At 44.8% G+C, this 18288-nt stretch overlaps 3 protein-coding genes across 10 annotated transcripts in view; 1 reads left to right on the top strand and 2 right to left on the bottom strand.

Moving 5' to 3' along the window:
- Positions 1-361: 361 nt before the first annotated feature.
- On the bottom strand, positions 362-11435 carry mettl21cb (methyltransferase 21C, AARS1 lysine b). 2 transcript variants are annotated; one of them, XM_077001560.1, is made up of 9 exons: positions 11333-11435; positions 8873-8995; positions 8734-8773; positions 2185-2346; positions 1888-2041; positions 1599-1759; positions 1406-1523; positions 882-1153; positions 362-730 (listed from the first exon to the last, which is right to left on the bottom strand). In XM_077001560.1, the coding sequence occupies exons 4-9, from the start codon at positions 2332-2334 to the stop codon at positions 611-613; spliced, it is 975 nt and encodes a 324-aa protein (XP_076857675.1). In that variant the 5' UTR covers positions 2335-2346; positions 8734-8773; positions 8873-8995; positions 11333-11435; the 3' UTR covers positions 362-610. The 2 variants fall into 2 exon arrangements, with proteins under 2 accessions (XP_076857675.1, XP_076857676.1); XM_077001561.1 differs by lacking the exons at positions 8734-8773; positions 8873-8995; positions 11333-11435 and having other exon boundaries at positions 2185-4058.
- On the top strand, positions 10544-16487 carry gabpa (GA binding protein transcription factor subunit alpha). Of its 5 annotated transcripts, none has more exons than XM_077001554.1 (10): positions 10544-10762; positions 12146-12245; positions 12425-12569; positions 12660-12744; positions 12877-13104; positions 13360-13554; positions 13846-13899; positions 15150-15278; positions 15367-15559; positions 15788-16487. In XM_077001554.1, the coding sequence occupies exons 2-10, from the start codon at positions 12169-12171 to the stop codon at positions 16047-16049; spliced, it is 1368 nt and encodes a 455-aa protein (XP_076857669.1). In that variant the 5' UTR covers positions 10544-10762; positions 12146-12168; the 3' UTR covers positions 16050-16487. The 5 variants fall into 5 exon arrangements, with proteins under 5 accessions (XP_076857669.1, XP_076857666.1, XP_076857668.1 ...); XM_077001551.1 differs by having other exon boundaries at positions 10545-10762; positions 12140-12245; XM_077001553.1 differs by lacking the exon at positions 10544-10762 and adding an exon at positions 10853-11030 and having other exon boundaries at positions 12140-12245.
- Positions 16488-16613: 126 nt separating this feature from the next.
- appb (amyloid beta (A4) precursor protein b) overlaps positions 16614-18288 on the bottom strand; it is a 16185-nt gene continuing 14510 nt past the window's right edge. For all 3 annotated transcript variants that reach the window (XM_077001549.1, XM_077001548.1, XM_077001550.1), the window contains one exon: positions 16614-18288. This exon is cut by the window's right edge and continues 236 nt beyond it. The gene's annotated coding sequence lies outside the window, so the exon portion shown is untranslated.

Here is an 18288-nt window from a genome sequence, read left to right as displayed (position 1 = left end):
GTGGGTTTTGTTGTGTGTGTCTGGATCCTAGGACATGTTCAAGAAGAAATGTTTCTGAATCATTTTTTATTCTGTTTTCTTTGTCTTTGATTTCTGTTCTCATGGTTTGATCTAGACTTCAGTTGTACATACTGTTCTGGAAGAGAAATATGACCTGATTGTGTACTCAGATGTGCAAATGTAGCTGCTTTATGTCCTTGTGGAGTCTTAAAAGGGTTTTTATCTTTTAGCCTGAAGCTAAACCTGTAGGTGGCAGTATGAGACCACATGAGATTGCTATAAGATCTTGGAGACCACATTAAATCAGTTTTCATTTGTTGTTTTAATGTTCAAGGGTTGTAGTTTCAAAATGGATTTAAAAAAATGTCAAGCACAAACAAATGGATAAATACATAAATAATAAGTAGGGTATTAAATAATATTGCAATCCCATAATGCTGCATATCACAACCTTTTATTAGGGAGCAACGTATCAAATACTTTTGGGTTGTAAAAACAGCTATGATTTTCATGAAGGGCATCCTTAAAGTGTGATACCCTTTAATGTTTGTGTTAGTTACTCTAACTGATGTTTAATGTGTTTGTGTTTTTGTCTTTGTCTCAGGTTTGGTCACTCTTTTGACATGGCTTTGTAGATTCTCACCTCCCTTTCTGGGATCTCTGTTAGCAGTGCAGTATTGAACGCCACCTTGAAGTTTTCAATGAAGCGCAGGTCTGATTGGAACCTTATCTATCAGAAATCGGCCAAAAATAACGATCAAGAAATGTAGGACCTACGTTAGGATTATGCAAATAAGGTCATGCCACCTAGCCCGTTTCGTTTGTATACTGGGCCACCCATTACGGAATCTCAGGGAATCGTGTGCCCTCCATGGACCTACCTTGTTCGCCCAGAGCAGGACGGTGCCACGCCTGCAGAAGTACTTCATTGTGAGCAGGAGCTCATCCAGCCAGTGGTGGTGATAGACGATGTCTGCGCACAGGATGTAATCGTAGTTGTAGACGGCGCTGGGGAACTTGCTATCCAGCTCCTGCCCCCAGACCAGCTCGGCTACCTGCGGCGTGTACCTGCTGCGGCCGCGTGTGTTGCGTGACAGGTTGAAGCCAAGGTTGTTGAGGACCCCGGGCACGTCTGTGGCCGTCACCCACGCCCCTGGAGGGCTCAGAAAGCTTTAATGGTCGTTCTGTCTCTCTCTCTCTGTCAGATGTAAATATAGGCTAACACATCATTGCACTGCAATTTGTTTGCCCACAAGATTCTCTGGCACTGTGTCCATTTTTCCTACCAGAATTGTGATAACGGTTGCCAATTTAAATAGTAAAAGTTCTTGGCAGTCTAAGGTTTTAAGGTAAACTTTAATTACATGTCATCTCTAGCATATCCAGAAGCATGACGGGCACTCACCCATTAGGCTGGCCACGATGGACACCAGGCCTGTCCCTGCCCCAAGCTCCAACACTGCCTTGTCCTGCAGACCCAGTCCTTCCCCGTTCTGCTCCAGGTAGTTGCACAGGTCCACTGCCTGGACACGGATTTTACCCACTGCTCATCACTTTAATGAGAACCAAACCTGCCAGTCATCTAAGTCAGTTCTCACCCCTGGCCAGGTGAGGGCACCGTACGAGTCGAGCGACTCGCGGATGCGGATCTCGTGCCCAGCGAAGCAGAACGATTCCATTCCTAGCGAGTAGACGTTCGGCTCCCCGGGGATCCGCCTCTCCAGTGCCCGTCCGCTCGGTACTGTCCTGCCCAGTTCATCTGTCACAAAGGAAAGCAGACAACTGCACATAAGTGACCTCCACTACGTCTACACAAATGAACATCACACACGCATATGCTTTACATTATGGCAAAGCAAATTACTGCTCGGCTGACAATCGACTTGCCCTCTTGTGTGATGTTGGCCTTGGGTTTGATGTGATCTGGATTCTTAGTGATTTTGTGCTTCTGTCCACTTGAATCAGTTCGCCCTCTGCCTACGTCCATTGTAGAGTCCACTTCTAATATCGCTTTTGCTTGGGTTTTCAATCTCTTCGGGAGCTTTAAGGGTATTTTCCACAACAGTCAGTGAAAAATGAGTATGTTTACATACCACTCTAATAAATTCTAATTCATAAATAACACCGCATTAGGGCACAGTAATCAGCGTAAGAACGCAGCATGCAGAATTATAAAAATTCTACCTCCCGTTGGTTCTTCAGTTCTTTCCTTGGTGTGTTCTCACTTGAGCGTCGCCTCTTTCTGTGTCTTGCTGTTGTTCCACAGACCTTCCTGGCTCTTATCTGAGCATTCCAGTGTTTATAAAGCTGCACCGTCTGCCTTGACCTGCCCATGGCATCACCGCGCTATATTTAATAAGTTAAATGAAAGATTGATATGGGGACGGGGGATAAAGCTGCGTGGAGCGTCAGCACGCCGGGTAAAGACTTCACCTCTGGGCTGACTTATCCCATCTGCCTGCAGACAAGGGTGCTCAGTGCCGGAGTGCATTATGAACAAAATGGGGGGGTCACAGTGATTACTCATGTTTACAATGGACCCAGCTGCCAAATGAGTTGACAATTACTTCACTGTGTGTGCCTTTCCCCAGTCAATTGTGGTGGGCTAAAATTCTGAGTCACAAGAACAATCGGTAATCTGCATTTTGCCCGGTTATTTTCAGGTGCAGGGACTGTGTTGGACCCAGGCATTAATGGCAACATATCTTGTTACTCCAATACAGATAGAGGATTAGCAGGTCAGGTATGCACATACTGACCACTGAATTTATGATTACGCTGGAATTGTCACCCGGGTCCAATAACAGTTACCAACTTCCTGGGCCTATAGAGGTGTCCTGCTCCTCTACAGACACAGACAGCAAATTAAAGCATGGAGAATTCTTCAAGTTGGCTGAGATGTTCTGACAGCTCTGCTGGGTACAGTCACCTAACACTCAGTTTTAATGACCAGGGAGGAATCAGGTAGCAGGAATAACCCTGACATTGAACTAAGAGCCTGCCAAGCGTATTTAATATAAAGCTCATGAATGAAGTTATATAATATAAACAATATACTAATAATATACTAATGTACTACATTTTGTTCTTAACGAAATTTCTAAAACCAATGATGTAATGACATCACACAGTGTGAGTGGGCGTGTGATGTAATAACCCAGGTATGGGGTCTCCCTCTGGACCAAGCTAGTGATATTCACTTCACCAGGCTGAATAGCTGTTTATTGTGAGCTAGAGGGGTGGACGGTGTGTGTGTGTGTGTTTACCTGCTTTTCCTGCTGGAGCTGTGTATCTAACCCTTGGCCCTCATACCTTCAAAACCTTAATTTAGCTCTTACTATGAAACAGGTTACTATATCTCTGCTGACACACTTGCCATTTATATAAAGTTACAATTAATGAAGAACTAAATCACATTTTGATGGCTATATATTACAGTTATTACTTGGTGTAACGTTATCATGTTCTCCTATGAGTAGGTCACATTTAAGTATACAAGTGCCAGGTTTAGCCGTGAGGAGTGTCAGATCACAGACCAAACACCACTGAGCTGTATATGAAAAAGGCTGGTTCCCTGAGACACGCCAGACAGGATGTGCAGTGCAGTCTGGTGTATACGGGGATGCTGTATTAGTAAAGTGAGCAGCTCTGTGGCAGGACACTGCGGTGACTCCATAAACAAAAGCAGACGCACACAGATGCAGCCAGTCGGGACAGAGTGATAGACACATGTTTGAGCTGCTTTAATCTGCAATGGCTCTGAGGCTAGAAAAGGTGTGGCCAAGCGAGGGGCTTGGCTTATGCACCGCCTACCCCTGAATGCACCGCCTACTTGTGGATGCTCCACCCACCCCTGGATTCTCCAAATGCCCTAATCTCATATCCAGGCACAAAAGCCTCCCCTACAGATCTATCTGGAACTTTCAGGAGTGCAGACTATAGCCGCCTTCAGCACAACAGATGCTTATTTAAGCTCCAAGCACAACAAGCAGATATCTCCATGTAGACAGTGGTAGAAAATGATTCATGGCTGAACAAGAGACTCTCATGAGGAGAGCATTAACCTCCCATCAACACTCCCTCTGCGGCCCGGAATAGCAACCCTTCATGCTATTCAGCTACTGTGTGAACTGGTCCAGAGAAGACCCCCCCCCCCCCTAAATCTCTCACACCCCCCACAGACCCCCCCCCCCCCCCCCCCCCACATATCTATATGTATGGTATGATAGAGCGATGTATGCAGGAACAGTTGGGTTTCAAAATTGAGTGTTATTAGCATTATGATATAAGGATCAGACTGTTTACTTCTATTAATTACTTTTTAAGTAATAAACTTTATATACTAAAGATGTCATCATAAATGCTTGCTTTTATGAGATAATATAATTATATATCGGGTTCTCCAGGTTACATAAATTCTTTTTCTGGTAGTTTATGCAAAGGTAACAAACAAAACAAAATATCACACATGCACAACATTTCCATATGAGACAAAGCCAACAATAACGTGTTTAGCCTCACAGAATTCAGATAGTGCCGTGTTGGCATTATAAGTCAGTCTGTACTCCCAACGCTAACACACACACAATTACAGCCTGCAGACCACGGACATTTGATGCTTTATTGAGTTTTATTGGGTAACGGTGGTCCAGGGTCTGAATCGTGATGATTACCGAGACTACTGGCCTGGGAACAAACGCTCAGCTCAGACTGTGGGGCTCTGTGGTTATCCCACAGATGACATACACAAAGGGTGAGAGAATGGAAAAGCTCAGGGTTGTGAGAGCTATTAGCACAGAGCCCGTGCCTACCTATGGCCTCTGTGATGCATTAACTAAAACATCTGGCCACGTCCCTTTGTGGATGACCGAGTTAGGTCCACTTTCTGTCTAATAAGCCAGGGAAATACAGATCATGAAAGCATTTGTGGAACGCCCCGCTAAGAATAAACTGGAACAACAGAACTGGTCCGTTGTATTAAGAGCGATTGTCTGGTCCACTATCACCCCCTGTCTGTATCTGTTTGTAGGAACATTTATCTGCATCATTTTCTTTGCAGATGCGATATACAACTTTTGTCCACTAGGGGGAGAGCTTCGCTAAGTAATGGGTCAGGTGACAGGTCAGGCGTTATAAGCATCGTGCCACACAGGTGACCTGCAGGTGGGTTACAACTTACAGCTCCAACAACTGTCATCTTCATCTGCGCTGCACTACTTTGTTTATAAAGCATCAATAAGTGGGACCCCCACTCCCCATAGCAATATTAGTTTAGATGTGCTTAAAAGAGCTACCCATACAAGTATGTGGTTACAATGAAAGGGTATTCACATGCTCTCAAATTGCATTTAAACTACAAAAAACTTTCTTGTACTTATGTGTTGGCTTACCTCACCCAATAGATATAAAGTGCAAATAATAGATAAGTAAACTGCAAATGAATTGAAAGTTTTACACTATCTGTAACCCAAAATAACAATATTTACTGTATGATGTAAAACAATATATGATAAAGAAAGGGGGTCTAGAAAAGAGAATCACTGTATTTGCTCTCACAGTGCAATATACTGTCGTTCAGAAAAGAAAAACACTCAATAACAAATACAGTATAATATCATCAATATTTTCCACTGTATACAGTTGCACACAAATGCACACATTTGTCTGCCTGTCAACGACAGACGTCTTCTCTTGGCCTGGCCCATCCATCCAGTCTACTTCATTTAGCCATAGATTTTCATAAACATCACGGCGAGTGATATTTACTGTGTTCTAGTCTTGTGTCCAGCCACTGCTGAAGTGTGTAACTTGAAGTGACTCCTGGTCATGTGGATGGTGGTCATAATCCTCCTATCTTAATGTAGAAGAAGATTCTTCTAGGAGGCTGAAGAGACTGCGGTCACAGAGATAATGACATCATCGTGGTATAGGCTGGAGACCATTCAGTGATGTGAGAGTGGTGAAAGCCTGCATTGTCCCATCCAATCACATGTACTGGTGTGGTCTGCCTGACCTGCTCTGGCACTAGTTTCAGCAATACTTCTGTAATACATCTATGTTTTACACTTATATATATATATATATAAGTGGGGAACCGTCAGCGGGCCCAGGTTTAATGGTCACGGTTCGCTACCGATATATATATATAAGATATATATATAAGATCAGAATAATCAGTTTTATGCATTTCAAGTTTTTAACTTTCATTTTTCTGTCAAAATGCTGTATATTTCCATATACAGTGATCATTTTCTTGGGTTTCGAACAGGGAATCTAAATGTCTGCCACATTTGTTACAGTTGAACACTTTTGCTGGTGGTGAATTGACTGAGACATTCATAAATTTTGGAAGACGTGGTGACTGAACACCTATTCACATAATGTATTGTGTTCTGAAAAGTGTGAAAATTATTGTATAAAAAAACAGTAAATATTGTGTTTGGAGTCCCTCACAAAAAGGTGACTAAAGTGTAGGTATTAAGCCTAGACACTAGCTTACAAACATACCTTTATGTACCTCAGGACTCCCACCCAGCAGGTAAAGCAGTTCTGCTCACCTTACAGGATTTCAAACAGGTCTGTGCTGCTGGTTTGTGCACATTGTCATTTCACAGAACCTTTCAGTGCTCCCTTTGCTCATGACAGGTTTAACACTTATTCTGCTTGGCTGAATTCCTGTGCTTCCTCACCCAGTGGTAGCAACCAACGTTTTAGGCTCTACTGATTTAATCTCAACGTGTAGGAAGTCCTGCATTAATAATTCTTTATGTGAAGGTTTCGTCTTTCTCCATGGCTTCCTCTGCCTCCTTGGGTGGCTCTCATTATAAAATATCCTGTCTCCATTAATGTCTCTTTTCTCACTTTCTCGGGTTCCACCTCTGTCTCTGGCTCCATAGTCATTATGGCTCTGATGGACTTACAGGTTCCAGCTCCATCACTAGCTGTTTTGCCGTGAGATGTCCTAGCTTCATTAACACCTCTCCCTGTATGGTATTCCTGTACGATTCCATACATTCATTAGCGTTTTTCTCTCACTGACCTCCAGTATTTCTGGAAGTTTCCCACTCAAGCTCTGGCTCTTCTGCTAACCGATATCTTGCCTCTAGTGATCTGCCTTCCTGCTTGGTATTTCTTTTCTCCTCCACTAATTGCTTTTCCTCAAGTGACTGTGGTTGTTTTCATTGATCCTGTCTTCTTGATTTCTTTTACTGACGTGTGGGTGAGTGGTTGTTTGTCCCAGCGTTCAGGTGGCTAACTCAAAGGAAGTGGTGCACATTCCCCCAACACGCTCACAAGAGCGCGAGATTAGTAGTCGTGGAGCTGAACGCCTAGAGAACTCCGCAACACTTCACTGTAGCGACAGACCATAATATTCTTTAGTATCTTCAATGAATGAATGAATGAATGAATAGTACTGTGTATACCCGGTGTGCACTTATAGCCTGTATGATCCACAGCCTTTTAACCAGGTCAGTGAACTGTTGAGAGAATCAGAGGCAGATACAGCTGCAGTTAAGAGTTCCTCTACATTACAGTGGTGTTGTGCTTCCTCATTGTTTAATGTTGCTGCTTCCTGTCTGACACGATTGGTAAACAGGAAAGAGTCATCAACATACATAAAGATTTCCTCATTCAGTTCATCAAGATGTAATTGCTATTTTTGATCCGCATATTTGATATATTTGATCCGCTGTGGCGACCCCTAAACGGGAATAGCCGAAAGAAGAAGTTCATCAAGATGTAATTAACTGAAGTATCGGGCATAATGAGGGAGTGTTCTCATTGGGTGTTATGAAAAATATATGCAAAGGCTACAAATAAAGTGATTTGCTCAGTTGTTGGCTCAGGCCAACAGGTGACAGATAGGGGTCAGTATGTTAATGGGCTGCAGGTGACAAGGAAAGAGAAGGATAAAAAGGTAAATGTTGAATTGTAAATATGTATGTGGTTTCAACAGAATGGAGATTATGATCAAATGCATTAGTGATATTTTATGTCGTATAATCACCCGCTACCCATAGTTCCATGCACCATTTCAGTAACCATAACCAGCATGCCCAACGTAGACCTCCATGAGAACATGAGCTTGATGTGATTAAGTACACAGTGTCGGATTGTGTCAGTATATCAAAGACTCTTGGCTATGCAAGACTAGAACATTACAATATGGTAATGTTACTGGGAAACAGATGCGGTTCCAGACAGAAGACACTAACCCCCATGTTGAATGTAAGAAAAGAGGATGTCTGGTTATTTTGATGGTGAATTTACAGGTGAGTTTTAACGGTGATTGTAGCAATTCTGCCTACGGTGGCCCTACACGGGGGTCACCGTGAGGTCACTGCCCGACATAACTTGATCCGTCTTGGGGGCCCTTAGTGGGATTTCACCCTCTCTGTATCTATATAAAGGCCTTTCATTCTTGTTTTATATCATTCTATTTATGTTATTTTATGCATGTCACATAAATACTGCCAGACAGCAAGTGCCCCCAGAGGGCAGTTTTCTCGACTCAAACCCGATTATTTCCGGTCACTGCCAAAATCACGTCCTAAACATGTGCCACACGGTATTTAACGACTGATGTGTGTGAACGCATCCACGTTGCATTCTCCACATCCCATGGTGCTTAATCTACTCATCACACCATAACTGCCTCTTAATTAAAAAGAGGCTCATTTCTTTCACGAGGTCTTGCCTCGTCACACATCGTTCAGCTCGGCCGTTATTTACCGTCGTTTCCTCTTCTTCCTCTTACCTCTTCGCTTGATCACTGAGTGTATGTAGAAAAGAGCGGAGCTCTGTATTACTCAACATATAAAGCTGATGTACCAACACTGGCCATCACAGGCATGCTGTACTCTATACGTACACGTTTCAGATGAGCTGAGTCTGACATTGGCGGTAGCACCGATAGGTGAGGTCATCGTGTTCATCCTCTCCTGCTCCTGTTGCCATAGTGAGTTCTCTCCCACTCAGTATAAATAGCATGATGCTAATTGGAAACACAGGGAGAATGGTTTGATATCACCACTAATGTTGCTGTGTTGGGGAAATGGTCCGATCTGCTGGCGTGTTCTTGCATGTTCTCAAAAAGCAGAAAAGATGAAAGGGAAACCGATTTTATTGCCTCTTATTTATACATTTTGAACTTATAATTGTGAACATGCATGGCTTGGTTATCATAGTAATGACTATTAATTAATAATAATATCATTAACATACATTAATCAATATGTTATATGGTTGAAACTATTTTCTTCACTTTTAGAAGTGTGACCACACACACACACCCCCAACAGATAAGTGTCCTTTGCCTTTGTTATATTTTTACTCCAAATTACATTATCGTAAGGCACACATAGAGCAATCAACAACTCTGACACAGGATTTTCTAAAGTAGCAGAACAGGTTGAGGATTGTCAAACTGAATTCTAATTAGAAGAAATTAGTCAGTGTGACAAAATTACAACTCCAGGGGTCAGCTCCTAGGACACAAACCCAGTACTATATCTTGTACTATACTTTACTAGCTTAGCCTTATTTAGCTCAGGAAAACTAGCTCAGAACATTTGCATCATTTAAACAGCGGGAAAATCTCTACCTCCCCCCTACTAGTAATATATGGAAATTGGACATCTACAAGATATACACCTGCTGCTGTATAATCAGTATGGCTTTATACATATATCATTTTAGGAAAGATATTATATGATTTATTATTTTCACTTTAGAGGATTATTAATTCTAACAATGAATATTTATTGGTTCTTGATCATGACTGCCTTTCCTCCTTTGTGATCCAAAGATTTCGTTTACACTGCACAAGGAGTGCAAATCTTTCCGTCTGACCAACGACGGCAAGAAAGAACCTTGCGTCTCCAACTGTACATCATGCACGGAGATGATGAACAAAGATACTGTTGTGACATTCTTGCAATATTCGATAAGCTGAGATAAACTGCATGTATCCCTTGTACTCGAGGTCTCTACTAAACGGCTACAAAAGCAAAAGAACGCCCTCTAGTGGCAAGGACGTATTACACAGATTTTTGTTTATACTGCAAGTTACTTGACAGACTATTAAAAAGTTTTACTACACAACTGGGTCAAATTTATGTATGACTTGTACGGTTGTAAAGGTTATTTTGTATTATTTTTACATTATTGCTAGGGTGTGTATTTTTAGTGTCATAAAGCGTGTTATTCAATCAATATTTTATTGGTTTTGCAATATTTAAACTAGAAATCAGCGTATCATTTAGAAATAAAAAAAAAAAGTGTCAGTTACAAAACATCTGGGCGTACACAAATTCCGATTTCAAATAAAAGACAAAATCAAAATACACTTGTTGAATTCATTTTATTAATTTCTGGTTCTTAAAAAACAGAATATTCAATGTTCAACAAGTATACAACGTAGATGTCTTTAAAAAAATTCAACAGCTCTAGCTGGGTCGAAGGTTACCGCTACACGTCCATACAGACATACGTTGAAGAAAAGGTCTCGTCACTTTTAACGGTTAGGACTCAAATCCTTCTGGCAACTCGGTGTTTTTTAAGCCGCCATATTTGGCTGGACGCGCAGCAGCCATGCAGGCCTCCTCCACATCCCCACATCCCCGCCCCCATGGCAACGCTGACCAAAAAACTAGCATGAACATTTAGTGAAGTTAGCACACACTAAGCTAGCCGGCTACAACTCTAGTCCTCAAAACTCTAAAAGCCCGTTTACAACACTTTAACCCCGCCTGGTAAAGAGGTACGTGAGCCACCGGCCGCTGCTCGTCTCATGTGTGTTTTATGCGACTAACAAATTCTGCGGTTGTGTGTTTTATATCAGCCTGAGGGGGGGAAATGTTCCCGCTTTTGGGCAAAAATACTTCAGTTAGCCGAGGCTAGCTATCGCTGAGGAGACGGTTGGGCGCTCGCGCCAGCCGCGTCGCGAGCTCGTCTAACGCTAAAGCTAACGCTAAAGCTAACGCCGCCTAGCCGCGTCGCTAGTGGCCCCGCCGAGTTCACGAGTCCAGGTAAACAACCGCTGTGTGTTACCGCATTAACGGCGCCGTCTAATATTACACACCCGCCTTTATGTTGGCGATAAACCTCGCACATAAGTACTTTACGGTTCACGTCGACCGTCGATATGGCGTTTTTAAACCCTCAAACGCGCCTACGTTAGTAATGTGGGCGGGTGAGCCGCCATCACGGTAGCGGGTTAGCGGCGGTGAGTAACCAGGCGTGTCTCGTTAGCGCGCTGTGCGTGCGGGCTAACCGGCTAACAAAGGCCCGGTAACTAACCACACCGTTCAGGTCACTCGTGTGTTGTTACCTGGCGCCCGGACGCTGTCACCGTCCGTGTAAACCAGCCCGTTTAACCGCGGTGCTCCGTCCGGTTCTCCAGCCCGCTCTCGGAAGTCTCGCAGCACCGTGACTTTCGCCAGGATTTCCGGCTGCTTTTACATTGCCCTTCTGTTGTTTTGTTTCCGTTTCTTCCATTTCCGTTTTAAGTTTCTAGAATCAAAAGTATGTGGCGATCTTTTAAAAGTTGTAAAAGTCGTGAAAAGTCGGTGCTCGGATATTTTTCGTATTATATTATGAAAGCCAAAACGACTCCAATATGGCAACTGCGATTGCATCTATTGGCGCGCCCTCCTCCCGTGGCTGTCTTTAGTCAAAATAATGATGATGTTTAACCAGCAGTCTGACCAAATACTGTGTGCTACTACTCGATGCGTGTTTAGTTTCTAATACCAGTGTTTGATATGTCTTATTTATACTAGTCACATGGTAATATATCGTAGTGGGCCTACCCTCCGGCCAAGCCTCGGCTTTGCGTGATAGTTAACATGGGTTCAAAGACGCCTTTCTTCGCTCAGTTGTCCCTCCTCTCCGTGTAGCTCATGAAACAACAACCAACCAGTTTAGAGGAGCCACACTTTGGTGTTCATTAAAAATCACCAGGACTTACTCGCTTCCCCCCCCACGTTCATGCCTCAAATTCAGGTTGCTTAAATTTCCTACTAAACGGTTGGCATTACATTTATAATTAACTTGAAACGTATCTGGAAAACGTATTTAATGGTTAACTGTTCTGTATTATCACAAAGTATTGAATTTTCACCTTGACTTTTTTCAGTTGCAGGTTGTTCAGATTTCACTGACAAGATGTCAAAAAGTGAGACTGAGGAGATGATTGAGATTGAGATTGATGGACAGGAGAAACAAGAATGCCTAGAAGAAGGGTGAGTTCTGTAATGATTATAGCAATATTTGGCATTATTGGTGAAGAGGAATACTCATTGGAGAATTGTGTAACTCTTAGTCTGAGACCTTATCAAGGGTTGCTGTGTTCACTGGCTGTGTCCTATATTTATTCTCTCTCTCTCTGTCTGATTGTGTGTGTGTTTCATTGGATCTGAAGGATTGAAGAGCAGACCATCACATCAGCTGAACTGATCACGCAAGACATCGATATTAATGAGCCTGTTGGGAACTTGAAGAAATTGCTGGAGCCTCGTCTGCAAATCGCTTTGGATGGATATGACATCTGTCTGCAGGACATCCAGGTATGTTCTATAAGTCCACTGAATTGTTCTCATCATTTTGTAGATGTGCGAGTTCAGAGTTTGAACTCGTTTGTGCTTCTCCCCTTCTAGTTACATCCGGACCACAGCCTTTTTGACCAGGGGGTGAAGACGGATGGCACAGTCCAGCTCAGTGTGCAGATCGTCACCAAACCAGGCGAGTGTTTCCTTCTCTTTAGCGTCTGCTCATGTTTTCATACAAACCCAGTGGGGCGAGCGAACGAGTCCTGTTAATTGTGAAATGTAAAGATGTGCTAATTGGCATGGGGGGGTGCCTGTGATGCTGTAGGTGAGGAGAAGTTGAATATCCTGGAAATCGTGAAACCAGTGGAGACGGTGGAGGTGGTGATAGATCCGGACGCGGCCGCGGGGGAGGAGGCTCACCTGGTGGAGGACGGGCAGGTGATCGCGGTGGAGCGGGCCACCATTGCGGACGAGACCTCCGAACAGGTGACGCGCTGGGCCGCGGCCCTGGAGGGCTATCGCAAGGAGCAGGTGCGCCTCAGCATCCCCTACGGTGAGTACCGAACCACCGGGACCGTGTTAAACAGAACCATTACATCTTCACTCTTCACATGAGCTCGCTGCTATGCTAGGTCTTATCTATGACTAAACATTGAGGGCACTGAATTCGAATTTGGGTTATTTGACCTGCCGTGTTTAGTCAGGTGAGGTGCAACGTGGTGTTTTTTTGTTTTTGAATGCCTGCGAGCTGTAGTTGGAGTGCTAGGCTCAGGCGTTTCGTAATGGCACCGCTGTGTTTTGGGAGCAGACCCTGTGCAGTGGACAGCAGACCAGGTCATCCACTGGGCCGTGTGGGTGATGAAGGAGTTCAACATCGAGGAGATGGAGGTGGGCGGCATCCACATCCCGGGCCGCCAGCTGTGTGCCTTCAGCCAGGAGGAGTTCCTCCAGAGAGTGCCTAATGGGGAGATTCTGTGGAGCCATCTGGAGCTGCTACGCAAGTGTGAGTCTCGGAAAGAGAGTGTGTGTGTCTGTGCATGTGTGTGTCTGTGCTTGTCTACAAATGTGGCATAATAACTAAGACTAAAAAAACAAGAATTTTTGAATGTTTTTGGTGTGAAGGATATTTGAATTTCATTACGTACATGTCATTTGCTTTTCATGTGCCATCATGTCGTGTGTGTGTGTGTGTGTGTGTGTGTGTGTGTGTGTGTGTGTGTGTGTGTGTGTGTGTGTGTGTGTGTGTGTGTGTGTGTGTGTGTGTGTGTGTGTGTGTGTGTGTGTGTATATACAGATGTCTTGGCGAGTCAGGAACAGGGCCAAGAAGCCACAGTCACTATTGACCAGCGTAAGTATTTTAAATCAAACACATCCAGTTCTGCCAGCTAAAATAATACACTATTTCTTTGTAATCTTTTATGACATTTTTGGTTAAAGTGGAATTACTCAGGATTTTCCATCATAGGGAAGGAAAGTTATCACATCACCTCCTGCTGTTTTCATTCAGCTGATGTGTTAACTAATGCATCAGAGGTAGTTTAGATTATAGCCTTTATAGGGGCTTTTTAAGGAAGATAAAAAAAGTGGCCTGGCATGGTAAAAGTCCTCTGGATGAACATAGTCTTTGATTTTCCATACAGCCAGGTAATGTTGGCCTTCTACATGAACTCCATTATAATCATGGTGTTCACACATACAATGGTTATCCAATCAGAATGCTGCATTAACCCTAAGGGTATTATTCACACTCTGTTTTTGACGTGTGACAACATGTCGAGACAATGAAAAATATGAAAAATAAATAAGTGAATTAATGAACACTAATAATTAAAACTAAAGTTTTACTACGTGTCCTGACTTGTTAAGCATTACACTTTAGTAGGAGAGGGCCAATCACCTGCCTTTAAAGTCTCATTGTTTATTTTGCGGGTCATATACACCACACAATGCTGTCATAATAACTCAGTAGGTAATAGGTCGAGTAAGTCACATGACCAACAGCAAGCAAAAATGCAACCGGATGGGACGCAGATGTTACGTGTGTAGGGTGGATGAAGCTGCTATAGGGCAGGGGTACTACGTGTGTAGGGTGGATGAAGCTGCTATAGGGCAGGGGTACTACGTGTGTAGGGTGGATGAAGCTGCTATAGGGCAGGGGTACTACGTGTGTAGGGTGGATGAAGCTGCTATAGGGCAGGGGTACTACGTGTGTAGGGTGGATGAAGCTGCTATAGGGCAGGGGTACTACGTGTGTAGGGTGGATGAAGCTGCTATAGGGCAGGGGTACTCAAATAGAAATGATGACGGGCCACATTTTATTTTTTCAATCACTGTAGGGGCCGGTTACGGGTGGGGTGGCGAACGCATTTGAGCGTCTGCTACCTGTTTGTCGTTGCCATAAAGGCAATCCCCCACATCGTCTTGAGATCGCGGTGCGCGATTTCAAAATAAGAGCGGATAGCGCGATTGAAAAAAGATTCCTAAAAAAAAAAACACTTTTCAAAACAGCTCGCGGGCCGCTATTTGAGTATGGGGGCTATAGGTCGATGTTCTCAATCTTGGACCAGATTCAGCTGTTGTCTTCTTCTTTGTCTCTAGCTGTGCAGATCATTCCTGCTCCAGTGCAGCAGGCCACTCCCACGGCCATTAAGGTGCAAAAGCATAACAAAATGCCCAGAGCTCCCCGGATCTCAGGAGAGGAACGCAGCTCCCCGGGGAACCGCACAGGTACAGACCCTCAACACAGTCAGGGGGTTTGTCCCCCCGAGGACGTAACTGTCGGTCAGTGTGGTGAAGCCCGTCTCCCCCTGGTCAGGTAACAACGGACAGATTCAGCTGTGGCAGTTCCTGCTGGAGCTGCTGACCGATAAGGACGCGCGGGACTGCATCTCCTGGGTGGGGGAGGAGGGCGAGTTCAAACTCAACCAGCCGGAGCTGGTGGCTCAGAAGTGGGGCCAGCGCAAGAACAAGCCCACCATGAACTACGAGAAGCTCAGCCGGGCGCTGAGGTTGGTTCTCCCAGTAGTGACGCTACCGTTCTCACGCATGACTAAAAAAACAGAATGCACGTGGAGATGTGAATGATATATCACATTCACGACTTTGAACTGAGTGCATAAGTGCCATAATTCATTTCTGCACTACTATATGTGCAGCCAGTACTAAATAGTTGCCGCTATGAACCAGCAGTTGTGTGATTCATCCCTGAGACGGTTGGTTTTGCCTCCTGACCACAGGTACTACTACGACGGAGACATGATCAGCAAGGTGCAGGGCAAGCGCTTCGTCTACAAGTTTGTGTGCGACCTGAGGACTCTGATTGGCTACAGCGCGGCCGAGCTCAACAACCTGGTGACGGAGTGCGAGCAGAAGAAGCTGGCGCGCGTGCAGCTGCACGGGATAGGCCAGCCCGTCAACACCGTCACCCTGGCAACGGCTACCGGCCAGCCCGTCACCACCGTCACCCTGGCAGCCGCCGCATTGGACAAGGACAGCTGAGTAGGCGGGGCTTGGCTGCCTTAATCCAGGGAGAGATGGGGAGAACATGGGGGGGGGGGCAAAAACGGGACTCTGGGCAGGGAGTGTGGGCTGTGAGAATGAGTGCGTGTGTGTGTGTGTGTGAGAGTGTGAGCGAGTGAATGTTGAGGGACAATATAGCAGGTCCTGTGAGTGTGCCTATATGCGCGAGACGGAGATAATGAAATGATCAATGACCATGTATGGGCTTTGAGTTTTTGTATGCTTCCTCTCTGACTGCAGGGTAGCATTGGCTGCATTTCCATTGTATATACTCTTATGTTTTTTTGATAGCCACAAGGGCAGTGTATTTTGATATTTGTAAAGGATCTGTTCTTTTTTTTATTTTGAAGTTCTAACTCCCTCAAGGTGAGGTACTTTTAGCTGTCCACCAGGGGGCAATAAAGAGTTAATTTTTGACCTGCTGAATCTTATTCTTTGAATCGGGAAAGCATATACACATACAGTCAGTACACACATACACACACACACACACACACACTCACCCTTTACCAGTTCCCATTGAATTTCAGACAAGACGGCAAATCTGTATGTACATTCAAAACTTTATTCATGGGATACAGTGTAGAAAGCTTCTCAGTCTAAGCCAATGTTCTGCATCGATACGAACGGCGAAAGAGACAGAAATGAGAAACCAAGGTGTAGAGCGTTGTGTTTCTTCACGGCCCCTAACTGGCCACGCACTCTCATCTCCGAGGATCCCTGCACAAACACACTCCTGACTGACGATCTGTAGTCGAAGAAGAGTGTTCTACCATTCTGTAACGTTTACGCTGCCTGGTTTGTCTGCTAGGTGTCCGCTATGAAGAGTCATTTTATCTCTGTCCTCTAACCTCTGCTTTTCAAGCGAGTTTCCAGGACTGCTAGAACCACGTGCGTCTGTGAGAGCGCCTTAACGTGACCCTTTCAGGGTGAAGCTGCCCTGTCTGCTGGGCCCTGGTCTGCTAGGCCACGGTCTGCTGGGCCCCTGTCTGCTGGGCCCTGGTCTGCTGGGCCCCTATCTGCTGGGCCCCTGTCTGCTGGTCTGCTGGGCCCCGGTCTGCTAGGCCCCGGTCTGCTGGGCCCTTTCCTGCGTGTCACTCAGGGAGGGGGGTGCTGAGCGGGGGAGGGTAGATAAGGTGCTGAGCTGCTGCCCCATTCAGTGTTTGTGAATATCACAAACACAGACCAGCGCAAACGGGAAACTGGGATTATCATCCTCCATCCCAAACGGTGGATTCTGAACAGCTGAAGCTCCACTACACCGGATGTGGGATTAAACTGAGAGGGGGCTTGGCCCTTCAGAAAAGACAAACTTCAAAGTGCATAGAATGCCACCATAACACATGGGCTTATATTACACTTCATTATCAAATTACATACAGCCTCTCCAGCCTCATGCAGCTGATGGTGTGTGTGTGTGTGTGTGTGTGTGTGTGTGTATATGTGTGTCATGGTGTAATCTTTTAAAAAAAGCACTGACTTCATTTAAAGCATTTCTCTGTGACAACAAATTTCATAATTCTCTATTCTTTAAAATGACATGATCACGAGATAACACTAAAATGTACAATCCTGCTAAAATCTCTACTTGAGAGGTGTTTACGTGGGAGAATCCAAGACCTCTCTGTCGTAATCGCCATGCACTAAATGAATACAGCTATTTTCTGCCTTATTTCAATACATTATTACACTCAAAATAAAAAACAAACATTCATTTTCATTATTCATTATCTCTTTAAGTGTTATATATGTATTTATATACTTTAAATCTTTTATTTTTTTTATATTTTTTTATATTTTCTGGAAAAACAGACCTGGCTGGACATACTGGTCCTGAAATGGAAAGCTTAATGAAGAGAATGTTAGTCGCATCTTGCTGCCGTGGCGACGGGAGTCTGCCTGGCACAGCTGTCCACTGGATGCCACGGGGCAGCTGGGGGTATGTGGTGCAGACGGGGCAGGAAGGGAGGGGCGCACGGCTGCGAGTGGCTCAGGCCATGAGACGGGGGTCTGGGGGCGGTCCAAGACACTGACAGCACCTTGGCATGACTGACAGGTGGAGAGGGGGGCGGGGCATGGGAGCATCCAGACAGACGGACGGACAGACAAACAAAAGGCTGGATGGCAGACGGCGACGCGTCTCGGGCGCTCGTCCGTGATTGGGCGAAATGGTCGGGAGGGGGAGGTGGGGAGGGGTTCGCGCTCACCTCCATGGCAA

The sequence above is a fragment of the Brachyhypopomus gauderio genome, chromosome 4 (assembly GCF_052324685.1).
Source record: "Brachyhypopomus gauderio isolate BG-103 chromosome 4, BGAUD_0.2, whole genome shotgun sequence".
In the NCBI taxonomy this organism is placed as follows: Eukaryota; Metazoa; Chordata; class Actinopteri; order Gymnotiformes; family Hypopomidae; genus Brachyhypopomus; species Brachyhypopomus gauderio.
The sequence above is the reverse complement of the archived record's forward strand: the minus strand, read 5'-3'. Positions and strand labels throughout refer to the sequence as shown.

Excerpts from the sequence above, each read along its gene's own strand:
- mettl21cb (XM_077001560.1), bottom strand. The coding sequence starts at position 2,334 with ATGGGCAGGTCAAGGCAGACGGTGCAGCTTTATAAACACTGGAATGCT. Across the intron at positions 1,760-1,887 it reads GGCCAACATCACACAAGAGG|ATGAACTGGGCAGGACAGTA; the intron begins GCAAGTCGATTG and ends CCTTTGTGACAG. Across the intron at positions 1,524-1,598 it reads GTGCCCTCACCTGGCCAGGG|GCAGTGGACCTGTGCAACTA; the intron begins GTGAGAACTGAC and ends ATCCGTGTCCAG.
- gabpa (XM_077001554.1), top strand. The coding sequence starts at position 12,169 with ATGTCAAAAAGTGAGACTGAGGAGATGATTGAGATTGAGATTGATGGA. Across the intron at positions 12,745-12,876 it reads GCAGATCGTCACCAAACCAG|GTGAGGAGAAGTTGAATATC; the intron begins GCGAGTGTTTCC and ends GTGATGCTGTAG. Across the intron at positions 13,555-13,845 it reads TCTGGAGCTGCTACGCAAGT|ATGTCTTGGCGAGTCAGGAA; the intron begins GTGAGTCTCGGA and ends GTGTATATACAG.